General features: G+C 37.9%; 1 protein-coding gene across 1 annotated transcript in view; it reads left to right on the plus strand.

Moving 5' to 3' along the window:
* The window catches only part of LOC137129761 (retinoic acid receptor beta-like), a 179720-nt gene that overhangs the window by 71840 nt on the left and 79923 nt on the right, over positions 1-27957 (plus strand). The window contains exon 2 of the mRNA XM_067509012.1: positions 3030-3402. Coding sequence (XP_067365113.1) covers positions 3213-3402 — 190 coding nt within the window. The 5' untranslated portion in view covers positions 3030-3212. The remainder of the gene's footprint in view (positions 1-3029; positions 3403-27957) is intronic.

Consider the following 27957-nt stretch of genomic DNA (forward strand, 5'->3'; position numbering starts at 1 on the left):
TGTAGCAGTTAAGGGGCATCACAAACACAAATTTGAACTGGTGCCATTCATCACAAAAAAATGCACTGCAACCTTTGTTTGAGCAAACTTGAGAGGTTTAAGATAAAAATGTGAAAATAACATTGTAGTTGTACTTATAAAAGGTAATTTACTGACGTTAATTGTCAGATGTTTTCATATTATTTATTGTTAGTGTACCAAATAATGTATCATCAATACAAACCCAATTTCCAGAAAAGTTGTAAAGCTGTGTAAAATGTAAAAAAAAAAGAAATTGTACATAGTACAAACATAATAATATTAAATATTGAAACTGAGACAGTTGACAGCCAAAAGTTTCAAATAAGTTGGGACAAGGCAACATTATTGGAGAAGTTGAACACCCCACAGATAATAAAGTTAAATTGGCAACAGATCAGAATGGGAATTATGATAAAAAGAGCATTTCAGTGAAGCTGAAAATGTGTGTTGAGCACGTTGAGAATAACTGTTCTTAGAATACATAATATCATTACAGCATTCAGAGAATTCAGAGAAATCTCAGGGGATGAGGCAAACAATATTAGTTGGTGGTGATCATTGGTGATCTTCAGGCCCTCAGTCAGCACTGCTTTAAAAAGAGACATGGTCCTGTATGAGCTCAGGAACACCTATGAAAAACAAAGGCACTGAACACACATTGTCCATCAATAATGTTAACTGTTAAAACTCTATCAAGCAACGAAAAAAAAAAAAACAAGATCCAGAAACAATGCTGCCTCTGATAGACCAAGGTAAAATGGAAAACTGTTCATCTGAATATCAAGCAAGTGTGGCCCCAAAAAAGTGTTTTCAAATCTAAGACAGTGTTATTAAGTGGTAAATATTTCCCTGTCCTAACTTTTTAAAAATGTGTCTCTGCGATTGGATTCTAAATCAGCCAAAGATTTTTTTTAAAAATTTAATGTCTCACTATATTATTACAAACAATCCAAAATATATTTTAAATTATTTCATATTTTCCAGTACAAATGTTTTTTTAAAAAATTAAAGTTGTATTTCAGTTGTGCATGTTTATAATACTGTTACTCAGAATTCTGATCAAGGAGGATGATTAATCCTTGGCTCCACCGGTCTTCTTCCCCGGCAGCTTCTTAAGTCTCGAGCTGATGTATAAAAACTAATTCTCTGCCGGGAATAACTCGCCCCCACCTCTCCCCAACCACAGTGTCATGGACTTGACACTGAACCTCAAAAAAACACCCATCCCCAGCTGTGCAGTGGCGGTCCGAAGCTTGGCAAAATTGGGGAGGCATGCGTCAGGAAGAGCATCTGTTGTAATAAATGTGCCAAATCAATATGCAGACAAATGATCCACTGTACTGACCCTGAACTTCATCCTCAAAATCAACGGCTTTCAACTTGTCCCTTCAGGGGTCACCACAGCAAAACACATTCCGCATGTTGATTTGGCATGAGTTTTTATGCCAGATGAGACTGGGACTGAGACTGGCACCAGGGTGGCCCTCGGTGGCTGGGCAGGGCCACACCTGGTGGGGTGGGATTCAATACCGGAGCCTTCTGTATCACAACCTGATGCTCTACCAATTGAGCCACCAGTGATGTGACTGGATGATATGTTTTTAATGTGGGTTTTAGTATCTGGATGGTGAAAGTAATCTAGAAAATGACCAAAGTTGTTCTTGAACAATCTTTAATCTTCTTTAATCTTGTTGCCTACCCCTTACTTGTTTGTTTTCAGACACATTCCTCTTTTTTGCAAAGGTTAATTGTGGTTTAATTTGTACTGTGATATTTTTGGAATAAATTGATAAATAAAGTTTTGAGAAGATATACACTTTATCTATAAAGAAGAAATAAGAATAAATCATATTGTTACAATAATTTCATGAGGAGGTAAAAAATATTTTATTCCAACTTTATGGGCAACTTTGTACTTTACATCTTAGCTTAGAGTGTTAACATGCTAACTTTTGCTAATTAGCATTACACAGCTAAGACTGATGGGAATGACACTGGTTTAGTAATTGAAAAATTACAGTTTTGATGACCTGATGAATGCATTAAATAAAAAAAAAAATGAATCATTAAAGTAATTACAGTTTATCCTTTGGATGACATACTCTATGTTTAGAATTTCAATTCATTTAATTTGGAAAACACAAATGGTGAATAATTGGGATACTTTCTGTGGATGATTAAGGCCAAAATATGTGACCTGGTGGTGACAGTAAGTGTAAAGATAGGGAATCAGGAAGGACATTAGGCTGTATCCTCTGGGGACCATGAATGTCATGGTTATCCAGCTAGTGTTTATAAAATAATTCAGTTTGGTTCCATCATCATGGTTATTATTGAACTGATTTAAATTTAGTATCACTAAGGTTATATTGTTATTAATGGCAGTTATAAGACAATGGGCCTCTTGCAAGAACCACCCATAAAACACCTTTGTTCTCAAGTTTGAGTATGAGGAATTTAAGAGAATGTGTGACATTAACCAAATTTTCACCAATATTATCTTCATGGTACAGATGTGTGTGGTGTCATGAACAGATGGAGTGATTTTAATCACAGGGTAACCCGCTTGAGTGACTTTAGCCTTAAACCTTTCACTTAAACTGTTCACTTCATCATCATTGCCATTGCTTTCAATTCACTTAAAGCTTTTGAAGATTTTCTTGTCTTTATTGTCAAAAGGTATTTTACGCACCAATGTATTTCTGTCTTTAAGTATGAAGGAAAGTAAAAATATGTCTCTCTTCTCTCGTTCACACATAGTTTTAGTGAAGTTTTAGTGTGTCTTGTATCCTCCTGTGTTCTATCAGCTGACAGTGGAACATCACTTACTATAGCCTGAATATTCTCTTTACTAATACCTCATGGATGAGGGATTACAATGCAACACAGTGCTGCACAGTTATTTAAAGTTGAATAGGTTTGTATTTCTCGTCATGAGTATGTTCAATGTCATTCATCATCCAATGCACATCAAAATGCAACTTACTTATTGTATGTCTGTGTTACAGCATTAATGGAACAAGCCTCTAAATCTACACTTGTCTCCACCACCATGCATCTCTGGAGTGCTGAGGTGGTACCACACCTCCTGCAGACACACTAACTGCAGCTAGGGGGTTACCTGATGGCCTCCCAGCCTCACCACGCCTCAGCTCGCCCAGTGCTCAGTGCACCTTTTGCTCATTGCTGTGATGAAGACCGCCAGCCGTGCTCAACCCCGCAGCAGTCCTCCGCTGGTCCAAATGAGGCGCTACGCACCTGGGGTGTATCCTTTCCTATTCCCATCAGTCATCAGTTCCCTGCCACAGCTGCCACCACCATCACCTCAGAGGCTGCAGATCCAGCAGCCAATTAGCAGTGGAAGTACACCTTCACCTGCTGGTGAGTACTAATACAGACACTGCTTCCTCAAATCTGTCCACAGGGCAAATTTATGGACACTATGAGTAAACAGGCAGAATAGAATTAAAAGAATGGTTTAGTGCTAAGTGAGGTTACTTCTGTTGTAGCTTAACATTGACATGCTCCAGTTAATGTTATACTAAAACAATCTGTGTTTCTGTGCAAGTATTATACAGTAAGTAATGTTACTGTATAGTGCTGTGCATAATGTTGCGAGGAAGTTAAATGTATTGGAGGCCTAACCGTAACCAGCATTACTGTCCTAACCGAACTAGTTTCCGTGACCTAAACGGTGGATTAAGCAATGTCTTAATCCTACCAAGGGCCGTTTTAGATTAGGAAAATCTCATATGGGTAGGTTTGGAATAGTGCTAAGAAGTTTTCCTTTAGTGTTAACTGTGTCTGAATCTTTAAAATGTACTGATATTTCAAGTTTTTTTTAAGTTTTCATGGCCTGGGTCTACTGTCTGTCTCTACTACATGAATGAAATCAGGCAGGCCCTGAAGTGCCGTTCTGTGCGCTTGCAGTTCAGTGTAAGGGGATGTGTCAAGGGAGAGCAAGTCTGCAGAGCCCGTCGAGATGAGTTGTGTGGTGGTCCTAGTAATGATGTACTGAACAGTGTCAGCAGGTAGCACATGAAGCTGTGATAATTCTTGAGGAATAAATAGAATCCAAGTCTGTGCAGAATCATACTGTTTATGAGCATTTGTTTTAAGTAGGTTCAAGAGGTTCAGTACATGAACAAACCCTCAACACTGAATCATCATTGTCACTGACTGGATTAGATCACTTTTTTACATAGTTGTTTGATTTCCAGAGGACTGTAAATGCTCAGCCATGATGCACAAAACTGTAAGTCACTTACCGTGTGAAAGCTTGTTGAGAGGCTGTGACAGGCACAGAAACATAGGGGGATGACTATTGCACACTGGTGGTTGTTGAGCACTTGTGGGTTGAGTTAAGAGAACCCAATGCGGAAATAAAGAAACGGCATCATGGGGATGTGAATAGTGGAGCAGCTTGTTACAGCTGCTTGTGCTGCAGATTTTATTGCTTAGCTTAAGTGTATCCAGCAGATAAAAATGAAATTAAAATGCACACATGAATAACTCAAAATATAAAATGTTACATATAAAATAAAAATATTAACAAGAAATGTTGCAGTCATAAAATAATTTCCCAAAAAAATCTATTACAAACATTAATCCAATTTAAACTCATTTAGAAAACATAAATGAGTTTAGAAAAAAATTATAAAACATATATTTACTTAACCCACATGATTAAATACTTCAAATCAAATTCAGTCTGGATATAAAGTATTTCTGAAGATTACTTTATTGTTAAATTAATAAAAATGCAACATGCAACATTTGGCAGTCAAGCTTGTTGTGCAGTTTGCTTTGTAACGTACCCTTTCACATCCACATGTCTTTGGTCTCTTTTTTTTGATTGGTTAGAAGGGCAAGCCTCGCTCATAGTTGTTAGAGTCGAATACATAAAGTTACATACTGTAACTTTAATGTTTGCTATGTATACTGATTATATCAACTCAGTAATCAATAAAGCCAACATATTTTAAGTGTTGCCTGGCTACACTCTTAATTTAAGGTCTCCCTATCTTTATTAAAGTGTAATACCAGGTTCTCGGATTGCTGCTTAAATAGCATTACATAGTTTATATAAAACTTATGCAACTTTCTGTAGCACTAGTTCCTGCTCTGAAGCACTTTTGTTGTAAGGCAGGTGCTTTAAATCTTTAACAAGAGAGCCAAATATTTTCCTTTTGCAGCTATCCTCATCTAAAAGTGCTTTTCTTAGAGGATGAAGGAAATCAGACAGGTTATGATGATAAGATCTCAGATGAGAGTGACTAATCGAGGCAGCTGCATCGCTGGAAGTGGCCCCCAGTGTTCTCCACCACTGTAGCAATACTCCGGTTTTTGTTGCCTAAGCTTGAGTTCTGCTTTTTTGAACCTCCAACATCACATATTTACTCCATCTGTTATATTCCTAACTCCTTCTTCACCCCCACTTGAAATGCTGCTCTGACATGAAAACCAGCAGGCATGTTCACCCAGAGGGATTTTTTCTCCCAGTGAGGAGCTCAGGTATGCACTTCATGTGTGCTGCCCACCTCTGATGTGTAAATAGACACAGACAGTCAGGCACTTTTGATATTAGTTGTTTTTGTTACCGATAATTTGCCTCATCTTCAAAGTCAGTAACCACGTAAAACTGTAAAGTTCTATCTAAGATCTAGTGTGTGAATTTGTGATGAAAGACCTACATTGGCAGGTCCCTGTTTGTAATTTTTTAATTTTAATATTTAGTATGATGCCCTGTTTCCTGATTCATTCTACCACACTTGCCCTTTGTAGCTTCTCTGTTTATCAGACATCCTCCCTGCCTTAGTAATCTTTTATACATGTTCCAAACTATACTGTTTAGAGCTTTATATGTAAGAAGCAGGGTTTTAAATTCTATTCTAGATTTTTTGCATGGACTAGTTTTTCAGCATTACTTTGAGACAGGATGATGCTAATTTTGGCAATGTTTTGTAGGTGGAAAAGCCTGTTCGAGAGATTTGTTATGTGAGGTTCCTTGCAGTTGCACTGGAGGCCAGAGTTATGTCATCTAGAGTAACAATATGGTTGGGCAGCATATTTCTGAGATTTTCTTTGATTTATTACGTCCTCTCAAAAGTAACTTGTTGCCTTACTTGTTATATTACTTTTTCGAAGGGTTGGGGTCTGCTCCTTAAACACTGAAGACTACAGCCGTTAGAGAGCAGAGGGGTATATCAATCAGTTTTACATTGTTGCACTTTCTTAGTAAGTGTTTCAAAAGATTTAAAGTTGTGTTTTTCAATGTGAACAGAATCTTAACACTACCCACACACAATTTACATGTTAAAGAAATTTGCACTCATAGGAACATTTCCAGCAACTGAACAGAGGTTCTCAATCTTCCACACGAGCTTACAGCTTAAAAAGCTGCTATTAGTAACATATGCAATCACAAATCAATCTTAACCTTGGTGACGACAAAATTAAAGTAACAAGTTGTTTGAAGGGAGTAACATTAATATAATAATGTAATATTATTACTAATGTAATTATTATTACTGAAATTTTAATTGCAATTTTTTACACTACTCATTACAAGGTAAAGAAATAGTACAGTGTGTTTAGCAGTTGCTGTTTATTGTGTGTGTGCAGTGTGTAATATTTATTTTTTTATTATTTTTTGCAATAATGTAATACAGTATTCATAAGGAGGCCTTCATGTGTTCATGAAAATAAGAATGGTTGCATTTTGTTTAGCTTAGAATGATACAAAGGACCCCCCCTCCCCAATTTGACAGAGGCCACCATGTCTCTACAGTAGCCTAGAGGTAAACCAGACACTGGCTCTAGAGCAAATTCCTTTATTTCACATTGAAGTAGCAGCTATAATTCCCCTTTGTTGAAAGAATTTAATTAACCAGAAAAATGTTTGTGTACAGGTCACATTTCATTAAAGTTATGAAAATGTAAACACAGTGTAAACCCGGGCTAATGACACAATGACGACAACCTTGAACCAGTTTCACTATTTATCGATAATGTTAAGCAAATCCAACAGTAATAAGGTAAGTTGAAGAATCATTGTATGACCAACCAAAATCAATCCAAAGCACCTCTGCTCAGTATCACTTTTTGAACATTGAACATGTTTTGACTTCGGTTTCTTCTGGTCTGCAAGTCTCTCAGTCACGTTCTAGTTAAAGTTAGTGTGACAGTATTCAGTTCATCTAAACATCTCAAAAATACATTTGGGAACATTCAGCATCAATGTATTTGCAACTTACCATAACATTATCAAGAAATCCTCATTAAGTTCATAATAATAAAAAAAGGGCATGAATATGTTTTATAGACACTAATTAATGAATAATGAAAAACAAATGCAAAGCTTGGCCCTTTTATTGTACTGTTTGTTGTTTGTGCCTGGTTATCATATCCAGTGTTTGAATACCATAAATTCATCATAAATAAACTGTGACCCCCACCGCAGATCAGTCTTTAAGTCTCTTTATATTGCAGCTATAGTATTAAAAGCAAACAGAAGAGAATGTCAGTACATTGTTATGGTCTTATCGAGTGCAAGATAAAACATAGATGTGAAATATGCAGCGGCATTCATCTTCTCCTTAATCATCTTATTGTTGTGTGAATTAAATTAAAGCAGAGACAATGATTTACAACATTAGAGGCAAAAGAACTGCATGCATGTCTAATACAGACTTGTGCATCTGAGCACATCTGAACTTTTTTTCATGAAGAAAAAAACAGATAAAACAGTAAGATAATGAGAAGTGCTGTTGAGTACGATTTCTGGATTTGCACAAAAAATGTCTTCACAGAATCCCCCTGGGGACACGCACAGACACTCATTGTTGTTGAACTGGTGGTCCACTTCACCTGCCTGCTGCTTTCTACCTCCACTGGGGGATACGCAGAGAAAACTGAACTGTACTACTAACATAACACACCCACTGGGAACTCCAGTGGCCTCGTCAGCGTCACTGAGAGAGGTGTGTGTGTCTCTGTGTGTTTGTGATATGTATGAGAAACATAAAACAGAGGAATAAAGACAAAGGAAATATTTGCTGATTGTCTGTTCAGTATTGTCGCACACAAAGCAGATCTGAATAAAATAATCGTCTTTTTTTTTTTTTTTTGCCTTAACTTTTAATATTCTCCTAAAAATCCCAGTAAAGGACCATTGCAGAAGTGGGAAATATAGAAACTCATACTGCCAATCATATACTATTATACTGTATACAGTGCAGTGGTGTTTGAATGTTTGTGAACTATTTAAAATGTTCTTTTTTTCAACATATACATATATATACATATATGGTGTTTCTTAAATACTACCTAAAACATGATCAGATTGTCACATAGGTTTTAAGACTAAATAAAAGCAACCCAGTTTCACTTATTAATTTATGTTTTGTGGAAAATGTGAGAGAAGAGGATGGAGAGGAAAAGGTTAGATGGAGGCACATGATGCGCTGTAGCGAACCCTGAAAGGGAACAGAAAAGAAGAATAAGTATCTACTTATTATTATTATTATTTACGCAAAGGAGCTTATACAAGGAGACATAACTTCCCATCTGGCCACTGTGCCACTAAGGTAAAGGACTGTTCTTCATCAGCTCTTCTAAGCTCAAATTTCAGTGGATACATGTTTGTGGTCAGTTCTGAAAAAAAAAAAAGAAAATAGGTGTAGAGGAGAACAAAAAAATGTGTTAGACTGGAAGGAGTAGTAAGAAGATGACTTACTACTAGTTTGAGTAACATGTCAATGTATTAGGAGCCTAGTCAGCTGTCAAACACTGCACGGCAGTTTTTAATAGAAAAAAATTACTTGTTAATATTTGAACTGATTTGTGTCATAACAGGTGAAGCTAAACCAGTATTACATCAATGCTGATCCCAGCAGAGGTGTTTATTTTAACCGAGTAAAATTTACGGCATACTTCAATTGAGGTGGTGGTTCAACATGTTTTATCCCCAAAAGTCTGTTTTCTTCAACTAGAGTGATCATTTCATTCCCTGTCTCGGCACAGTTCAGTGCACCATTCCTAATTCTGCACGAGCAAGGTGCCCACTGTAAATATTACCTGTACTATAACAATCCACAACAAACAAATGTATCTTTTAAAGCAGAAGTGAAACGTATTAGACGAGTTTAACCTAATAATTTTGACAATACAATGTACCTGTGTCCTCCATGTGCCATAAAAGGTCAATAACAAGGAAAGAATAGAGGGAAAGAAGGTCTCAATTTACCAGTAAAGGCCAGTAAAACCTGTTTAAAGCATAACATTTTCTTCAACAACATCAGACACAGACTTCATTACTGATTCTACCACAGTATAAAAATGCATCATACTTGAAGCCTGACAGCGAGCTAGTTAATGCATCTTGTCATTCACACACTTCCATTCCCTCACCCATCTGTAGTACCCCCTCCCTGTGCTCTTCTCCCATCTGGCCTCAAGAGGGGGTGGCTGAAGGGATACGTGTATTTCCAACCTGTCAGTGTTTCACCTGCTCATAACCCTAACACATTATCAAAGCCTTCATCTGACGGGTGAGCATTCACACACTCCTTGTTTCATACAGAGATGCTCAAGGAAATATTTCTGACCGCAGCTCCGGAAATGTTACTTCACGTCCTTCCCGAAATCCACAGTCCTGTCAACTGTGATAAGCTGGCAACTATTTGAGCATATACTGCAGTATAACTAACTATAAGCAGAGCATACTCTAATTCATCATGCAGTAGTAGCATTGTAATGTAATTATACAGTATGTTGCATAGAAAGTGTGTTTGTTTTAAAGGCAAAAGGTTGTTTAATTAAAAAAATTTACATAACAAACCTTTAAAAAAGTACAGTTTGTCATTTGTAACATGTGCAATAAATATTGCTATTACAATTGCAAAAGACATGTGGCACTTTCATATGGAACTGGGAGTCAAACCCCTGACACAGTGGTTTGTGGATGACTGCTCTATGAAATGAGCCACAACCTCAAAACAGCAGCTGGTGACATCACCAAAAGGTTTCACAATTCATAGAGGTGAGGTTGGCGACAAAACAAAAGACTTTGAAAAAACAGACACTTTTCTTCCTTGTTTTAATGGTTAGCACATGTTGTAACTGTAGTCAATATTGCTTTTTTTTTACCCAAACCACAATGTTTTCTCTAACCCTAACCAACTTGTTTTGCACTTAACCCTATCATTGTAGATTTGTGCCTAGCTCTATCTATAACAACAAAGTTTCAACGCATGATAACAATTGATAACATCTATGGTGCCTACTGGTAGGTAGTTCATAGACCTACTAATCCATATATATGGGCTGACTATAACATATGTAAACATATATGTAAACTTTGGATGGTAATAGTTTAGCCACATGCATAAATTGTATGATAAATGGTTTTTAACAGGTGCTGTAAGTCTTAAGCAATTCTAATCTACAGTTTACCATGTTTTCATTTAGTGACAATACCTTAGTTAAACTCAACACTTTCTGCAGAGTAAACCCATTAAAAGCCTACCAGGAAATGAAAAGATTTGGTCCTTTGAGCAACTGAAACATAAACAAGATATTGAGAAAATGTTGCTTAGGCTGTCGCTTTAGTAATATAAACTGAAATAAACACAGCAAATAATTGTGAAAACAAATGGAAATAATAATGTTCTCCTCATGCTTTCACTGGCTTCTTATGGTTACTCCAGTTTTCTACCACAGTCCAAACACATGCATGTTAAGTTAACTGGTGACTCTAATTTGCTTGTGGGTGTGAATGTGAGTGGTTGTCTGTCTGTGAATGTCTCTCTGTGTATGCCCTGAGATAGACTGTATACAGGGTGGACCCCGCCTCTTGCCCTGTGACAGCTGGGAGAGGCTCCAGACCCCTCGTCACCCTAAACAGGATAAGTCGTTACAGATAATGGATAAATGGATGCTCTATTGGCTTGATTCGTAGGTTTATTTTTCCTTATCATCTAAAATGTCACAATACACACCTTCCCTATGACATCCCCTGCAGATATACCAGTACATGTCCAATCCCAAGAGAAACGGATAAAGAACAGTTTTTTTTACTTACATTGAGGGTTTTTGCTTTAAGATGAAGTTGACCTCTATATATATCACCATATCTAGCACAAGGTGGTTAAATATTGGTGCATGCCACCTTTACAGCAACAGATGCACCTAAAGTGTGATGCATTAGTAGCAGGATTGATGTCAGACAGAATTTATAATGCAATTCCAGAATGAGGAAGCTGACTCAAACTTCTCTCATAATAAAACCCATCTGTGCAGCAGTCAGTCAGGCCTGAGGGACGTCACATTATATAAATGCACAGACATACATTTTACACATTGCTTGCTTCAATACTGTGTCTGTGCCGCTCTAATAACAGACTGATACAACATGTCTGAACAGCATCTAATGTTAAAAGAGACTCTGCTGTCAGTTTGCTCTCAAACTTGGCAAACACACACCTACACATTCATATTTTTCCCCCAGACTTTCCCCCTCCCGTTTCCCTACCCCTTCCTTTGTCTTCCTCGCTCATTTCAAGTCACTGTCTGCCTGACTGTCTGCCAGTGTTTTCCTTGTTGTGTTGTTATTTTAGAATCCATCGCAGGGTATTTAGGTCACATGCGGTTTTGAGCCCTGGCAAAGTATGAATAATGCAGACTTCTTTCATTACACCATGTGCTAACCCTCTGGATTGAAAATCAATGTGCACTCAAGTGGCTGGCAAATGAATGAAGCTAACTCACCAGCCTCTCTGCTAAAAGAAGCGAAGGAGAGCGAGTGTACCCTAAAGGTTTAACAACATTTCTATTTTAACAGGGTCCAAGCTTTCACCAAATACAATATGCTTTTCATCTGCTGTCTGCAAGAGGCGGCGTGTCTTTATTCACCAAGGGCTGAATGTAATGAGAACAAAGCTTGTGGAACCAAAAAAAGGGAAGAAAAACATTATTGGTCATTGACAATGCATGGAAGAATATATGAAAATGAGACAGGACCATACAACTGATTAAAGATGAGTTTTAGAGATTAGTTATTTTTTATTTCAGCCCCACTGTTTCCAACCTTTTAGTGTACTCCCCCATACAGTTCAACCATAGTTCACATTACCAGGAGCCGCTCCACCACCCACCTTCCCCATGCACTCAGAGAATCCAACGCACCCGCACATTTTAGTCCGATGTTTCCAACATGATCCACATTTTGCCTCAGGTTTGGAAGGGTGCCCAAAGTGCCGCAAGCAACACCCGTTACCCACTGTGATCACATGAGGCATAGGTTATTTTATGGTGAGCCTTTTTTTTTTTTTTTTTGCTATACGATAGAGACCTCCCAACATCTGGCACACATCTGGAACTATTTAATGAGAGCCTCGGTCTTGCTCTACCATTCATTCTTGTGTTGTCAGGAGATTTCAACCTTCATCTCCTCTCTGGCAAAAGCCAAAGACATGTTGATACATGAATGATAGCAGTCTGTAAGGAGAGCGTTTAAAAACAGAGTGAAACTAATTGGGAACGACTTCAGTTTGGAAATGATATTTACTCCCCAAAGTAATAAGCAACCTGTGATCTGAGCTGTGTTGATTACAGAGCTTATACTGTCATTTAGACTTGATTTCTGCATCTTGCACCTGTGGGCAGACCGAAGGCTTTTTTCTCCTCTGTGTTTGTGTCTCTCAGCCATGAGAATCTGCTTGATAACACGGAAAAAATTGTTGCTGGGTGTGACAATGGTGCAGGAGGTAGAGCAGTTGTCCACCAATCCCACAGTTGTTGGTTAAATCCCGGGCTCACATGTAGAAGTGTCCTTGGCAAGACACTGAACCCCAACTTAGTTGCTCTTGGTAAGTGTTGGGCAGCTGCATAGCAGCTCCCCCATTGGTGTGTGTGTGTGTGTGTGTATGGGTGAAGGAGAAGCACTGTAAAGGGATTTTAGTACCAATAGGTAGTAAACAGTATAAGTGCAGACCATTCACTGCATCCAAGCTCATTTTAGGTTTCTCTTCTGGAAAATAAATGAACTACTTAGTTAACAAACAAAACGGTACAGTTCTTAACGCAAGGCTGGTGTTTTGTAAATAACCATATGCATGCCTTAACGGATGACCTCCCCTGCCCGTGGTCACATTGCATTCTCCATGGTAGTTGACTATAAATCAAGAAAATGGCTCCTTTTGTATGTTCATTAATAGGCACAACATGCATCCAAACAAAACCCCAACTATTCTTTGAATAGACTTTGATTGAAAGCCAGTCTTTTTAACAGAAGCATTCCTATTCTCGCCCTGTAGCAGCTTGTCTAGCTGTCCGGGTTGTTATTTATTACCCCTCGAAGATGAGACGATGAAAAAGCAGTTCTCAGAGCCCTGTTTGCATTGAGAGGCCCGCAGCACAGAGCAGCCGGAGAGCATCTCATTGTTCGACGGGGCCAGCGCACTCGCGGCTCTCTTCAAAGATAGCTCCTCTTTTGGTGGTGGTGGTGCTGGGTGGTGGGTGGTGGGTGGTGGTAAGCGAGTGGAGGAGGGGCTCCAAAATGAACCATGAGGAATAGATTTCATCACAGGAAGGGATGTGGGGGTAGGGAGAGACTGGGGGGAAGCTGGAGCTCCAGGAGTCAAACACAGGCCAACGTGAACTTTCCAGTGTTAAATTTGGTTCACATTTATAGGAAGCTTTGTTGCTGCAGGTTTGTGCCCTGCAGAGGATGCAAACGCTCTGAAATATGGCTGAGGCTTGAGATTTAGATAAATAATCACAGGACGTGTATCCTCCTGTAGCAACTGTGGTTTTTATAAGAGCCTTAAGTATAAATGCATATAGAGCCTGGTAGTCACAGCTAAATAAGGAGCAAAGTCCAGTTTTCACACTGTGTTTCCCCTTCATTTGATCTGGACTCAGAAATGGAAAAAAGGGGGTGGGAAATGAGTGGTATTCTTAAGCTTCCCACAAAGAGGCTATTTCATGTGTGTCTGTGAGTTGTGTGTATGAACCTGCAATTACGAGGCAGAGAGCCCAAGTCTGCACTCAGAGATAAGTTGGACGGATGTTCGCTCTCATTCATAGAGAGCCAATGTGCTTTACTCTGCTAAATGGGCTACAGACACTCCTGAACAGGCAGCCTGACTTTGAAATACACACCGAGATGAAAAACATGGGGATATCAATAAACAGCCACGAGTGGATGTAACTAATATGTACACACTTATTTTGGAGTTAGTACTTTTTACCATTATGCAGTGTAAATATACATTGAAATGGCTTATTTGAGTTTATTCTTCACTCTCTTTAGTAATTACTAAGTTTATTCCTGAAATCTGCGAAGATGCCAACATTTCCACATGTTCAAAACAAACTTTGAGGTTGTCTGCTACATTCAACTTATTTTACAGACCGCGTTCAGAGTTTCCATGCCCACAGAGGGAAGATTGACCATGATGTCACTTTCTTCTTCAAGTAAAGGCTGTGGCAAATGAAATAAGGCATATACCGTATAGTCAGTGCATCCTTGGTGTTGTACCAGTACAAACATTACACTTTCCCAGTGAGTGTCCTCAATTGTCCCCAAACAGTACTGCTATACAGTTTATATGTCATTGAGTATTGAGGTATACTAGGTATATACTGAGGTATTACTGAGTAAGTATACCATAGGTAATGAGTGTTAAAAGTTTCAGTAATAAAATTAGAGATAATCCCTTAAAAAACAATTTGTTACAATTTTACTTTTGTTGTCACTACAACAAATATGTATTTGAAATGCAATCTATGTGTTGACTTACTGCTTAAGGTAAGTACAATGTTACTGTATCTGAAACAATGTCAGATTTAGAAAGAGCATAACATGTCAGATCATGTTGGGGCAGAAAGAGTTGTCTTTGCCATCATCCCCACCTTCAAATTCTTTCTGCTTTGTTAGATTACAGTAAATGGACACTATATGGCAGTGGATTTAAATCATGTGAAAAGGGCCAGTTCCCACAGACGCTCTGAGGCCTGCTGTCTCTGCTGTGATCCGTCACTTTGTGGCAAACACATCAAGCAGTTGTCTTTGCAGTCTTTATGCCTCGATCGAACCCTTTGTACAGCCACAGTGCTATATCTAGCTTCTGGTCATGACTTAGCCCCCAGCTTGTTAATTCTATTCGGCTGAGTGAGTTCTGTGAGCATGCTGCTGCTGGAAGAATGCATGTTAGTTTAAAAGGTAGGATGAAGAGATAGCACTATCAGAACTGGAGGGCCATCACAGAGATGCTTCTTTCTTCAGTCTCTTCATTTGCCTCTTGGCTGCAGGTTCCTGGCCTCCACCAGTGTGCACAACCCGTGAACAGATCCCACTAATCGAGTGAGTTTGTCTTGGGGGAAAGCCAGCAGACTGTGGAGCAGTGCAGCACTTTTTTTTTTTTTATTGAGAGTGCAAACAAAAGGTTGTTTATGTGTGGGAGCTGTTCCCTCATAGAGGGAGCCGGGTTGGCTGTGTCTGTTTGTGCCGATGCAGGCAGGCAAGATATGAAAGGCGCAAAGCCACATACTCGTGGGTTCTGCAGAACAGTGGCAGCTGCAGTGTAGGGCTCCAGCGACTGATTACGCTCGATGTATGGAACAGACGCATAAAACAGCTGAGAGAGACAAAAGACTGATGGAGAACAGAAGAACAAATGGCTCGCTGACAGATTGACGGTTTCACTTGCAGTGTACTCCAACGCGTCACATCATATTAAATGAGTGAATGAGTTATGTCAGACAAGGAAATGGAATAACAATAATATATTTACTGGATATTCCTTGAATATTTTTCTGTATGATTTGCAACTCACTCAATTTTTATATGTCAGGAAAGTCTCACAGAGGATGAAAGCGGGCTGGGATAACAAGCTCGGAGACTATAGGTGAAGCTTGTTAGGGATAGGATTAATATTAGTCATAGTGACAGATAATAACGCAGCTGTGCTCTTGTACTCTATAAACACCTCTGTGAAATTTTATTCATTTAAAGTTTTTCAGTTTTCTCTTAATCCATTATTACAAACAGTCTAGATTCCCCTGTTTCCTCCAACCACCTTCGGAAGGCTGTTAGCATAAGATTAACATTATTCATGAGGGGCCACTCAAAGTATTTAGAGGTGTGGACCCCACATTAACCACCAGCCAATGGGAGAGGCAGAGAAAGAGCTTGGCAATTTGACAGCACAAAATAACCTTTTCCAGAGCTTCCAACTTTTTTCTTCTTTAGTTTTGTTTAATGTGTTACTATATGAACTATATGACACAAACTTATACACTTTAAATAAGTAAATTTAGCTGGTTGTAACATGAGACTACACTCATTCATTATTTCACACGAATGGGTGATGCATAGGGTTTGACCTTCTCTGATTGGTCAAAAGGATGAGCCTCACTTGCATTGCTGCTAGTGCCGTTCTGTAAGCCCGCGTAATGGAAGGTGTCGATAGCGCCTCTAAACATTAAGATACATTTTGGAGCAAATTTCTACGAAATAAGTATTAGAAATTAATGTACTTGTACTCATACTCATAAAACTTTGCTAATACAGCACCTGATACCACCTGATACCATCCTCCTGTTATAAGCTAACTGATAATGAGAAATTAAACTGAATGCAAGCTCAGCTGTGCTGAAGTCTTAAGATTTAGTTTCTAACGGTTCTCTTCATTTTTCTCAAGGTTATTTTAGAAATATTTCACATTTGCAACTGTGCTTTGCTTGGCTTTATTATATATTATTATATATTATTAATAATATATATTATAGTATATATTATTATATTTATTTATTTTTTTTTCAGCTTTTTTTCTTTTCAGCTTCAACTTGCTCCATTTATTAAACAATGTTCACTGATCACCAGCAACTCATACTCTAAGCTAAACAGTTTAGTAATTGTATCAGTACTCAGTATTGGCAAGTACTCAAATGTAGGTACTTGTACTTCTATTCAGTCTGTGGAAAAGTGGTATCAGGATGTCCTTAAAAGTCTTATTGTTCTAAGTCTAACACATTTTAAAATGGCATTCCCCTTTTTTATTTTCATTTCAAGATTATTCCTGTGGATGGAGGCTGTTAACATTTACATATATTAAGTGGACCTGTGTTTACCAGTCCAACAGATGAAAATGCATCATCAAAGCTGAGATTTGGTAAGGGACTACATATGTGTCAAAATGAGGAAACAGAGAGAAACAGAGAAGGTGATGAAGATGAGAGAGGAAGAGCAGTTACTGTCCACTGTGTCCAGGTGATAATTAACATTATGTCCCTGTTTCTGTTCAATACAAACAGAAACCCACTAATCTGATCGCATTCAAACTATGGTCTATGAATTATTACAGTGGAACCTATAGTGTCATTTTAACAACACAAACCATAGTATCACAGCCTATATATACAAAGTATTGTATAAATATATTATTCTATAAAACATATACTGTTTGGACTACATTTCTACAATTCAAATCCCAAAAAAATGAAATAAAGATGATGTTTATTATTTAATGAAATAAGAATGCACATAGGCATAAAAAATACTCCATCTCAGAGCAGGATGGCACAGTTATTTATGAAGCTGCCTACTGTACTCTGACTGTCAGCAAAGAGTTGCCACTTTTAAGTGAAGGCCAAAAAACATGTAACATAAAAGCATTGGATAAGCAATAGCACAATTTTTATAAAATCTTCAGGAAGATGCTTTAAGAAGAAAGTCACTTGTGGGAATCTATGAAGCTATCCCCATCAACTACCCCACACATTGGATGACGGATTAAAAATAAAACTTTTAGTCCACTCTCTACCTGAGGAGTGTGTGTATTTTCAACATTTGTCCCTTAAAAATTACATATTTTGCCTACCACTTGAGCATTAATGCTTTGGGTTTTGGATTCTATGGAGCTTGAGGTGATTATTTCAATGAGTGTTGTCATTGATGACTCCAGCAAAATCAGTTAAACCAGAGATTTATGTAAATGCACGTTGTTTTTGTAGAATTAATACTGGGTGGTGGAGAAATTAATAAATGTGCGCATGATCTGTGCTGCTGTAGGAGGGACCACAGTTTGATTTATGTGGTTGCGGTGGGCCAAATCAGTCACATCCTCCCTTCTAAGAGAAACGGTGAAGCTTTGGTGAACATGGGTACTATGTACACTGCTTGTGTTCTTCTTCGTGATGTAGCAATTGCAACCCACATAACAACAAATAAATACATAAATAAATCAACACAATATGAGCTCTTGGTAATTAAATGTTAGAAAAATGTCTCCTTTCTCTGAATCTGAACATCTCTCTGTTAGTTAAGAGTGATTTCCTACTATGAGATTGTTTGTAAACATGGGTCCAGATTTAATAAATCATGAAAATTCTTGTGTATTTGCTTTGACAGCATTAGTAGTTATTGTTTTTTCCTGAAACAAATTCGTTTTGTTATATGATGTGACAATTTACAACATAAAAGATTAAGACTAAAGCAGTACAGTATTTGATTAATGCAATCGTAGAAAATCCTTTACCAAACAATTTGTTTTGGGGTTTTTTTCTATCAATTTACTTTAAAAAGCAACAGTCACACAACATATCACTCAGTATGATTCTGGAGAAGTCGATTCTTCATTTGCTGGGCTTTCATAACGCACTGTAGTTGGCTCAGCCCTCACAGTGCTTTTTCCTGAAAGGCATGGGGAGAAAAAATAAGGCTGAAAAGTATTGATTTTTTGGCACCGCCCCACTTAGATTAGGAAATGCCAATACGAGGATTCCACCCTCACTCTCTGGTTCATGTCGAGTTCACTTGTCATTTTCTATAATTCTGACAAAATCAAGATGCTTAACTATGATGTAGTTAGCCATGCTTGGCCGCCCTAGGGCTTTGTGATTGAATTAGACGTCTGTGTTCTACCATTTGGTACCAGCCTGCAGTGTTCCCAACACTTAATGGGGCCGAAGTTATTTACTGTTTTCAAAGATGGGATATGGGAAAAAAAACAATATCGCTGCTTATGATTTTAGAAATTTGGTGTCTCCCAGCTCCAAATACTGTACTGTTTGTAATATGAGCCGCTCATTTTATTATTAATGGAAAAAAATTAATTCTTGCATGCAGCATATGCATATTTAATATGGTTGCTGTGGTGACGATGTCTTTTGAATGTGGAAACCATAGTCATCAATTAACATTTACAGAATATATATGAAAAAATTAACATAACAATTTTACTTTAAAAGGGTTTCAGGGTAAATCTTAGCACATAACAGGTGTTTTCTCAATTATGTTGGTGCTATAAACACAGATAATACGGGCTTATCATAAAGGAAAACTACAGGTGTAATAAATATTTATTCAAATGTCACAGCAAAATGGAAGCTATGGAATTCTGCCATCGTTCATTTTATAGCATTTCCTTACCAAGACTTATTCATTCACACTCACAATTAGACACTGATGGGGGAGCTACCATGCAGTTGGTCTTTGACATATGACAAGAGGACATGGGGCTTCTGAGCCACAATCACCTCCATACAAGTACAAGTTTTATTTTAGTCTCTGTAAAGGCATAAAGGTACCAAACCTGGCAGCCCCACTGAGGTAACAGTGAAGACTCCAGGAAGCTGCATACAGTCACTGAACCCAGTTGTTGTTTGCTAAGAAATTGGTAAGAAAAAGTATTCCTACTGGTCATAATATTGTTTTTATAATACAAAGATGTTTTTCAGTTTTTTTAGGTTAGGGTTAAGGCAATGTATATGCAATATGCAATTTCTAACTCAAAATTGTCATAAACACTAATAGACAGTTGGAGAGAGAATAATAATTCCTCTATTATAGGATAGGCGGCAACTGCTACAAAATCAGAATTCAACAAAAAGTGTAAATACACAAATGATACACAGTATAAATATACATAATAAGTTCTCATGTACAATGGTAATTATAATTTTATTAATTATAATTATAATATAACTTTATTACATTTATATCAGCTTCAGATTGTGCTGAAAGTTCTACAAAGTTTTACCTACCACCCTCTCACTCTTACATGGGGGGGAGCACCTTTAGGTGGCGAAACAAATTTTAGGGGTGGCTAATGCCACCCCTCCCCCCGGCCCTGCCTTGGTGGTTGAGGTGGATGGTGGGCATCCCAAACACCCAAGTTGGACTTAATCTAACCACACAGAAAACTGTGACAGCATTAGTAGTTATTATATATGTATTGTAGTTATTATATATGATGTCATTTATTTATAATAAATGACATCATATCCTCATTATGATCATAAAAATGTAATCTGTTTTTATGTTTCTTAGAAAATGTATTTGCATTTGCAGTTTAGATGTGTAGAAACAATTTTTGGAGACAGGGTTGGCCAGGTTGTGCTTTAGTCTTTATGCTAAGCTAGGCTAGTTTCACACTAACTGTAGTGTATTTATAGTTCACCTTGTTTCCATATGATGCTTTATGGAACTAGCTACAGAAATCAGAATTTGGTTAAATGTATTAGATTTATTAACCAGACATTTACCTAAGACTTTCAATATTTGTTCTGACACAAATTTTATTTTATTGTTTCTGCACTTCACCATCTTTCTATGTGTGTGAATGTGTGTGAGTGTGTGCTCATGTCTGAGATGGCCATCAATAGACAGAGAGTGGAGGGAGAGATTAGGCGACTTTGTGTGCTAATCCCTGTGAAATCATGGGCCCCGGGGTGAGGTGGGGGGATATGCGTCAGCCTCTCTGATCAGACGGGCTGCGGCTCACTATGTGAAGCCTCCTGAATGCCCAGTAATCCCTCCCCGAGCCACAGAGAAGCCCATCTGACTGATGGGCAGGTCCCCTCACTGCAAACACCCAGCTTCTCCCTCTAATGCAGTTTATCATGACCAGAACTGGGTAGACTACAGGCAGGTTAAGGAGGTGAGGGCTGAGGTGATGGTTTAGTGCAGAGAGTGCAGGAGAAAGTTGATTCAGCTGTCAAATAACCAGTGTGATCACAGTGGGGTTAGTTTGCTTTTTCCCTCCCAAACTACTGCTGGCTCCTGTCTAGATGGAAATCTGTACTATTTTCATAGAAATAAAAAGGAGCCATGCTACTTGCATCATCACTATATATCAAGTGATGTAACACAGCACGTATTTAACTCATATATTGCACTGTTCTCACAAAACGGCACAGAATTAGTTGTTGGTTAGAAACTAGGGTAGGTTTGAAGCACAGCTCTTTCAACTCACTGTCTATGTTCTAGGGTCAGACTGCAGTGTCAGTAGTGACACTGTGAGAGACATGGGATGGTAGTGGCAGTGTTTTAGGACATTTACATGGCTTTTAAACTTTATTTTTCAGAGATGTTCCTAGTCTACACAGCGCAACACGGAGTCATAGCATATTAGCATAGCAGCAGCAATGGCATCTAGACAAGAGCTGTTCAGGTGCAGTACAAGTGGAAGTGTAGGTCACCTATATTTTAGAAACGCCCAATGCACAATCACTGCAAAGCATAACACAACTCTTTGGGTTGCAGTTACACATTTATAGTAAACAAACAAACCAGCACACACTGGTTTGTTTCTGGGAAAACACGTGTGACCGGAATGACAGTTGAGGATATACTTTAAAGACAAAGTCTGCTACAGGGAAGTGGTTTTAACCCAAATGATAATGTTTCTCTACACCTAAACCTGATGTTTTTACGATGAGACCTAACTACATAGATTTTTCTACAAAAATGAAGTAGCTCTGCAGTCATTTAGTAACCATGACAACCATCTGACACACCACAGTAAATGATATAAACCTACTGAACCTACTAAGACTGAGCAGGTTACTTACTGAACCCAAATTATAGACTATTAAGAATTCATACTGCCCCATTGAAGAGTGTGATGATTTCACAATTGGGTGCAAAACTGAAAAATGTTGCTGCCATGTAGTCTTAGTCTTGATTTGATGAGTATAGACAGGCAGATTTCAGCAAGGTAAGCAGTAATACTGGTGTTGTTGGTATTGTACTAGTTGACTTGGTGAAGCTCAGAAATATGAAAGGAACTACAAGCTTATTCACTACTTAATATCAAAATTTGCCACTTATGGTGGGCATGGCCAACATGTTCAAGGAGGCACATCCACCCAATCAGGAATTTGTCAGACCATTAATTTGTTCTTATCAGCCCCAAAGTATGGTAAAGTAGGTGATGTAGTAACTTTTATCATGTTCAGTAGATTGTTATGTGCTATGGTGCCTACTATTCTTGTCACAGCTAAAGTCTTAGGTCTGTACAAAAACACCTCAATTGGTTGGTTTAAGGTTGGGTTAATTTACACCCACTCAACAGACTTTGTCTGTCTTTAAAAGACATGATAAGTCCCCTCTGCTTCTGTCCTACTTACTATGGCCACTAGATTTCATATCTCTATCAGGCAACCTGAAGGTAGAAGGCTACCTATTGAAGCAGGATTGTGTGCTCACCAGGAGCAACTAAGTTGGGGTTCAGTGTCTTGCTCAAGGACACTTCGTCGTGTGACCAGAGGAGCAAGGGATTGAGCCAGCAACTGGGGGATTGGTTGACACCTCGGGTGTCCTGATTATTTTCACCTGCTCCCCTGTCCTTTTAAACCTCAGTTCCCTGCCAGTTACTCTTTGTTGTTATGCTGCATGCTCCTGCACAGCAAGCCTCCAGATCTTTTCTCTGTTTGGACTCATGTTTCTCGGTTCTGCCTGTTTCTAGTGTTTGGACTCTGTTTCTGCTGTTTTGATCAGAGGTTTGGTTACTTATTTGTCCCCGTCTGTTAGTCTGTGTTTTATGCTTAGTTTGCTTGTTTGTTTTCCCCTCTTCGTTTACCTTTAATGATATAGTTTAGTTTATCCTCGCTCTCCTCCGTTACCTTTACTGCGTGTGTTGTGGAGTAATTTTCAGTTGTGTTTAGCCCCCCAGCTCTCAACAATAAACCCACTTAATATTAAAACCTCCTCTTGCCATCTCCTTACTTGGGTCCTTAAAATCTAATATTCAATCCGTGACAGTTGTGTCTAATCGCTATATGCACTTTGTTTCCTCCTGAAATTGTGACTTTAAGGCCTGATTTACGTTAAGCTTAATCAATCAAGCTGTTCAATAACAAAAGTCTGTATTCCAGAACAATCTGTAGTCAGATCAAGTAAGATTTTTGGAAAGGCCACTCTGACGGACAGGGGATCAGATTGTATTTAGGAGCAGAAAGTTCACATACAAAAAGCAGATTATCACATTTACAAATTTTCAGAAAAGCCAGAGTAAGCCAACAAATTGGTAGACTGATAACATTATATTGCATTATCTTAGACTATGAAGAATAAATACACCCACAGACTGTTGCACATGCATGTTGTATACACTCAGATACACACATGCACTCAGAGATTTGACTGGAAATGAAAATGATCCATCAGCCAGTGTTTTGCAGGAGACAGAAAAGTAAACAATGGAGGCAGTCACATTAAGACACTTAGACAGAAGTGTAATTACTGCTTCTCCATCTACCCAAATTTCCAGCAGGGGACCCATTGCTGAAGCTACTTATGCTGTTAGGAGTAAATGAGCTCACTTTATTGCCTTCTAGTTTGTAATGGGTCTCTCTTCCATACCTCTGGCCAGTGGTACACGTCTTTAACCAATCACAATTAGCTCTCACAGTCAATGTTTATTAGCCACTGTCTTGTACAGAGCAGACAATAATGTGCACTTGACTTGAAATGCCCTGTCATGACCACAGGAGGCTTTAGCTTATAACTTTACTTTAGCACATTTTAGTCTGTAACTGTGCAGCTGAGAGGTGGAGATGGTTTATTACTTCACTTATTCCATGTCTCACACACAACAGCAAAATGAATATATTTATGCATGTAATTTGGCTTCTGTTTATAGATGTGTTTGTCAAATATCTGTATTTTAAATGCAGGCAGTTTCCACACTTTAACTGTGAAGTGCATCAAGTAATTAGTGATTAGAAACACTTTTATGAATAATTTTTTTTGGTGTTTAGCAATAATAAATATCAAGACGTAGACATTTGGTTACTGAATCATTTTAATTACTTTTTAAAATAAACTATATCCCTCTAAAACGTGTTTTAAGGGAAACTCATTCTTCTGTAATTGCTATTGACGGTGGGTTCATAATATACATATTATAAATACTGTATATTTAGGACACATTACAAACGCAATTAATTGTAATGTACATTTTGTGCATTGCTGTTTTACTATACACCATGTTACAGTTATACCTGCTCACTTTGTGATTGTTTGGTGTTTGTTCTCTTTTACATTTTGGTACTTTATTAACTACATACTATTTTGTATGCACTATGTAGTTATTTATCCAACTGCAGTTTATTGTAGTGATACTTGCTGTGCGCAATAAAATTGAATCCAATCCAATTTAACATTATTGAGAAGAATCACAGTTAGTGTAAAGACTCGGTGTAACCAGTCTTTAAAGTTGTTGAATAACTTTAGAGTTCATAAAGGAAAAAGCTGTAAATGTAGCAGTCAGTAGATTCATATGCAAGGCTACATTACAGTAAACACACATGACGTTGAATTTTGACATTCTTAATTTTTATTGTTGACCAGTAATAAGCCTTTCTGACAGTTTCTAATATTTACAAGTGAAATCCAAAATGGGGAAAGAATCAAGCCAACATCAAATAATATCATATGTATAGCATAGCAGCTACTTGTTTTTATGGCCGTTACCAGAAATTTGTAGACTAACTATAATACGTTTGTTTTGTTTTTTTCTGGAGAAAGCACATTTTACACTTTTTTACACATTTCTTCACTTTGGGGAGCAGATGATATTATGTTTTATGAAGTAATTATAAAACTCTGTAATGAATCAATTTCCCTCCCCGGTGCCCCCGACAACAAAATAAAAGATTTGTTCATGCAAGCACTTTCAATATGATATAATTCTGTAAAGGCTGTCTTAGTTATGGGTAAATCATGATAAAATAGCCTGTGTAGTACTATCTGAACTGTAGAGTGCCCATTAATGCCCTGATGTAAGGCTGTGCAGCGGCACCCCCCAAAAAATTTCATAGGGGTGGCCAGATGGGGCCAGTGAAAATCTTAGGGTGGCACACCAAATCAGTCCTCCTCAGATTCAGTTCAGCTTATGGTTGTGCATTGCATTCCCCTTGACTCTTTTTTTATTACAAAGATAATATGCATCCAACACATATACCTCAGTTTTGAGAAACACACAAACATTTCAGAAAAACCCACATTTCAAATAATTTTCAATACAGCTTATTTTGTTTGTTGTTGTTATTTTCTAGTTGTTTCAACACCTTGGGTGAACACAACAACAAAAACATTAAAGGTAGATGAATAACATTTAAATAAAAGGGTGTTTTCTAAACCAAAAAGTCTAAATAAATTTAAAACATTACTAAATGATGGCTTCTTATGAATTGGCTGTAACAGTCTCAGCCTCAGAACAGCAGACAGTTGAAACTTGGTATGGAAGTAATCCATCAGAAATGTTTGCTTACATGAAGCCTACATGATTGACCAATGCAACACCTTGTCAGATGACATCACCTTATGTTGCATAAAAAGATAAACCATATGCAATGCTGTTGTGTTGTGGGGTTTTTTGGGGGAGTGGAGCCCCCATGGTGCAGGGTACTGTGGTGTAAAACATTTCCACAGTCCGATGAATGACAAAGGCTGCAATAGCTCCATCCATACTTAGCCACCTGGAGATACATGTTATTATCAAAACTGTGGTAAATTTCAAATATTATTGACAAGCTTTACTTGGATAAATGTGCACAAAGTGGGACATTAGCATTAGATTACCCTATGATTACAGAATGCTAAGAAGACAGAGAATTGAACACAACACAAACAGATGAGCAAAATGCAGCTGTATCTGAATATTCAATGTTAAGGTGGCAAAGAGAAATAAAGGTTTGTTTGCATTAACCCTCATATTATAGGGATGTTCTGTGATTTACGCCTAATGCACAGTATGGGAGAGATGTTTGTGTGTCTCCTGGACCAGAATGAAAAACACTACGATGAGATTAAGATACTGATCTTAATTAGAAATGGAGTGTTTTTGGTAGAGTGGGACTCATCCACCGCAGGGTTGGTGGTTTACAGCTTGACTCCCTTTGGTCATATGTTGTCCCCTGGGTGAGACAATAAACCGCCAAAACTGCACAACTCAGCCCAGTGCTTGAGATTGTGCAAACCACTAGACATCATAGTTTTAGACCCAAGCCAGGTTTAACTTGAGGAGGGTTTCATTACGAAGGGCATTTGGGGGCATTAAAAAAGTGCAAAAACAACATGCAGACCACACAATTTGCTGTGGCGACCCCAAGTAGATGTGAAGATCAGCCACAACCCTGTGCTCAGGTCCCTTTTAGATTTTTTAACCAATTCCTATTTGAGTCCACCCCTTATCACTGTTAATATAGATAAGGATTTGAAAATTTTAAATTCCTGTTGAGTCCTAGACCAGACCAGAGCTGAGAAACCAAATTACTGTATGTTTCAGGAACATTGTTTTTAGGTAAATTACTAAAAGTCTAAGGTAAAGGAAAGTCTAAATCCCAACTAATGTTGGGCATGAATGTGGTAAATTACTCTGAGAGAAAAAAAGTATAGTAAAGCCTGAATATGGGGAGTTTTCCTCATGGTTTTTCTTAGAAGTGACATTTCAGGGGATTTTTGTGTTGAATAGTAAATATAACTTTAAGGCATATTGTTTGATATTGACTTTTGGTTCTCATGATTTTACTTCAATACATTAAATGAAGCCCCAAAGCCAAAGAAAATTTAAAGATTTGCTGACATTTTAATTTACTTCCTGTTTAATTCCTGTACTGCTTTTTGTTGTTAGTCCAGAGATGGTACCTGTTATGGTGTTGTATCTAATATGACAAGAATTTTGTAAATAGAGCTGCAAAGGAGTTTTTAAAGATGGCCTTTCAATGTAAGGAGCTCCAGTGTGCTTTGTTAAATCACTGATTGCATCATTTACTATAGCGTCTGTACTGTAGCAGTTTTGGGGGAAATAGCTATCCATAAGAGATAAATTAAAAGCCTTGAGTGTGTTTTTTTATTATTGCTGAATAATTTATTACTGAAATGTATTGTTTTCTGAGTTCTTTGCTGAGTGACCAGGAAGGGGACACAGTGAGCTCCCATTTGGGTCATGAGGTGACGGGGAGCTGGTGGAATGAACTTCCTCTCTTAGTGACTAAAGTACAAAGTATGTCAAAAAGTCATTCCTCAACATGAACAGAATTGTGTTATGCCATTTGGCACCAGGGGGATGTTCGTGTTTAAAATATATTATGTATAATATTGGAAATTGTTTAAAATATTTGTCAGTGGTTCAAGATTAAAGATTCAAACAACTCCCATAGGGAAATTGTGTTGCCTTGTTACAGCTTCAACAGTGGGTTAAAGCATGGCACTGTCTGAGTGTGGATGGTGAACTCAAGCTGCCAAGAAACATCATAAAATATAGCTTAAAAACGTACCATGGCCACTGAAATATCTGGATGTTGATCGGCTGGACACTAACTGTCCAGTGTACTGCAGGTGTTTGCTGCTGTATTTGAATGTGGCCCTAGCAGAAACCGCTGAGCATAACAAGCTTAGAGCCAGGGTATAGAGTTAGGGTTGTGCTAAACAGATTATCCACATTTTACTTAAAGTACAAAGGTACTGGTTATGGTATTTTTGGTAAAACATGTAAAGTAATTACCAGTTTTTTAAATCTGTAACTGAGAGGGGGCTGAAAGCTGAAGAAAGCGAGTTTATATTGTCAATTCAATGGTTGGTTTCATTAAGAAAAATATATACTGACAAAATATATTGCTGTGTCAGAAATCTTTGACTTGGGA

This window comes from Channa argus, chromosome 1, assembly GCF_033026475.1.
Source record: "Channa argus isolate prfri chromosome 1, Channa argus male v1.0, whole genome shotgun sequence".
Taxonomy (NCBI): Eukaryota; Metazoa; Chordata; class Actinopteri; order Anabantiformes; family Channidae; genus Channa; species Channa argus.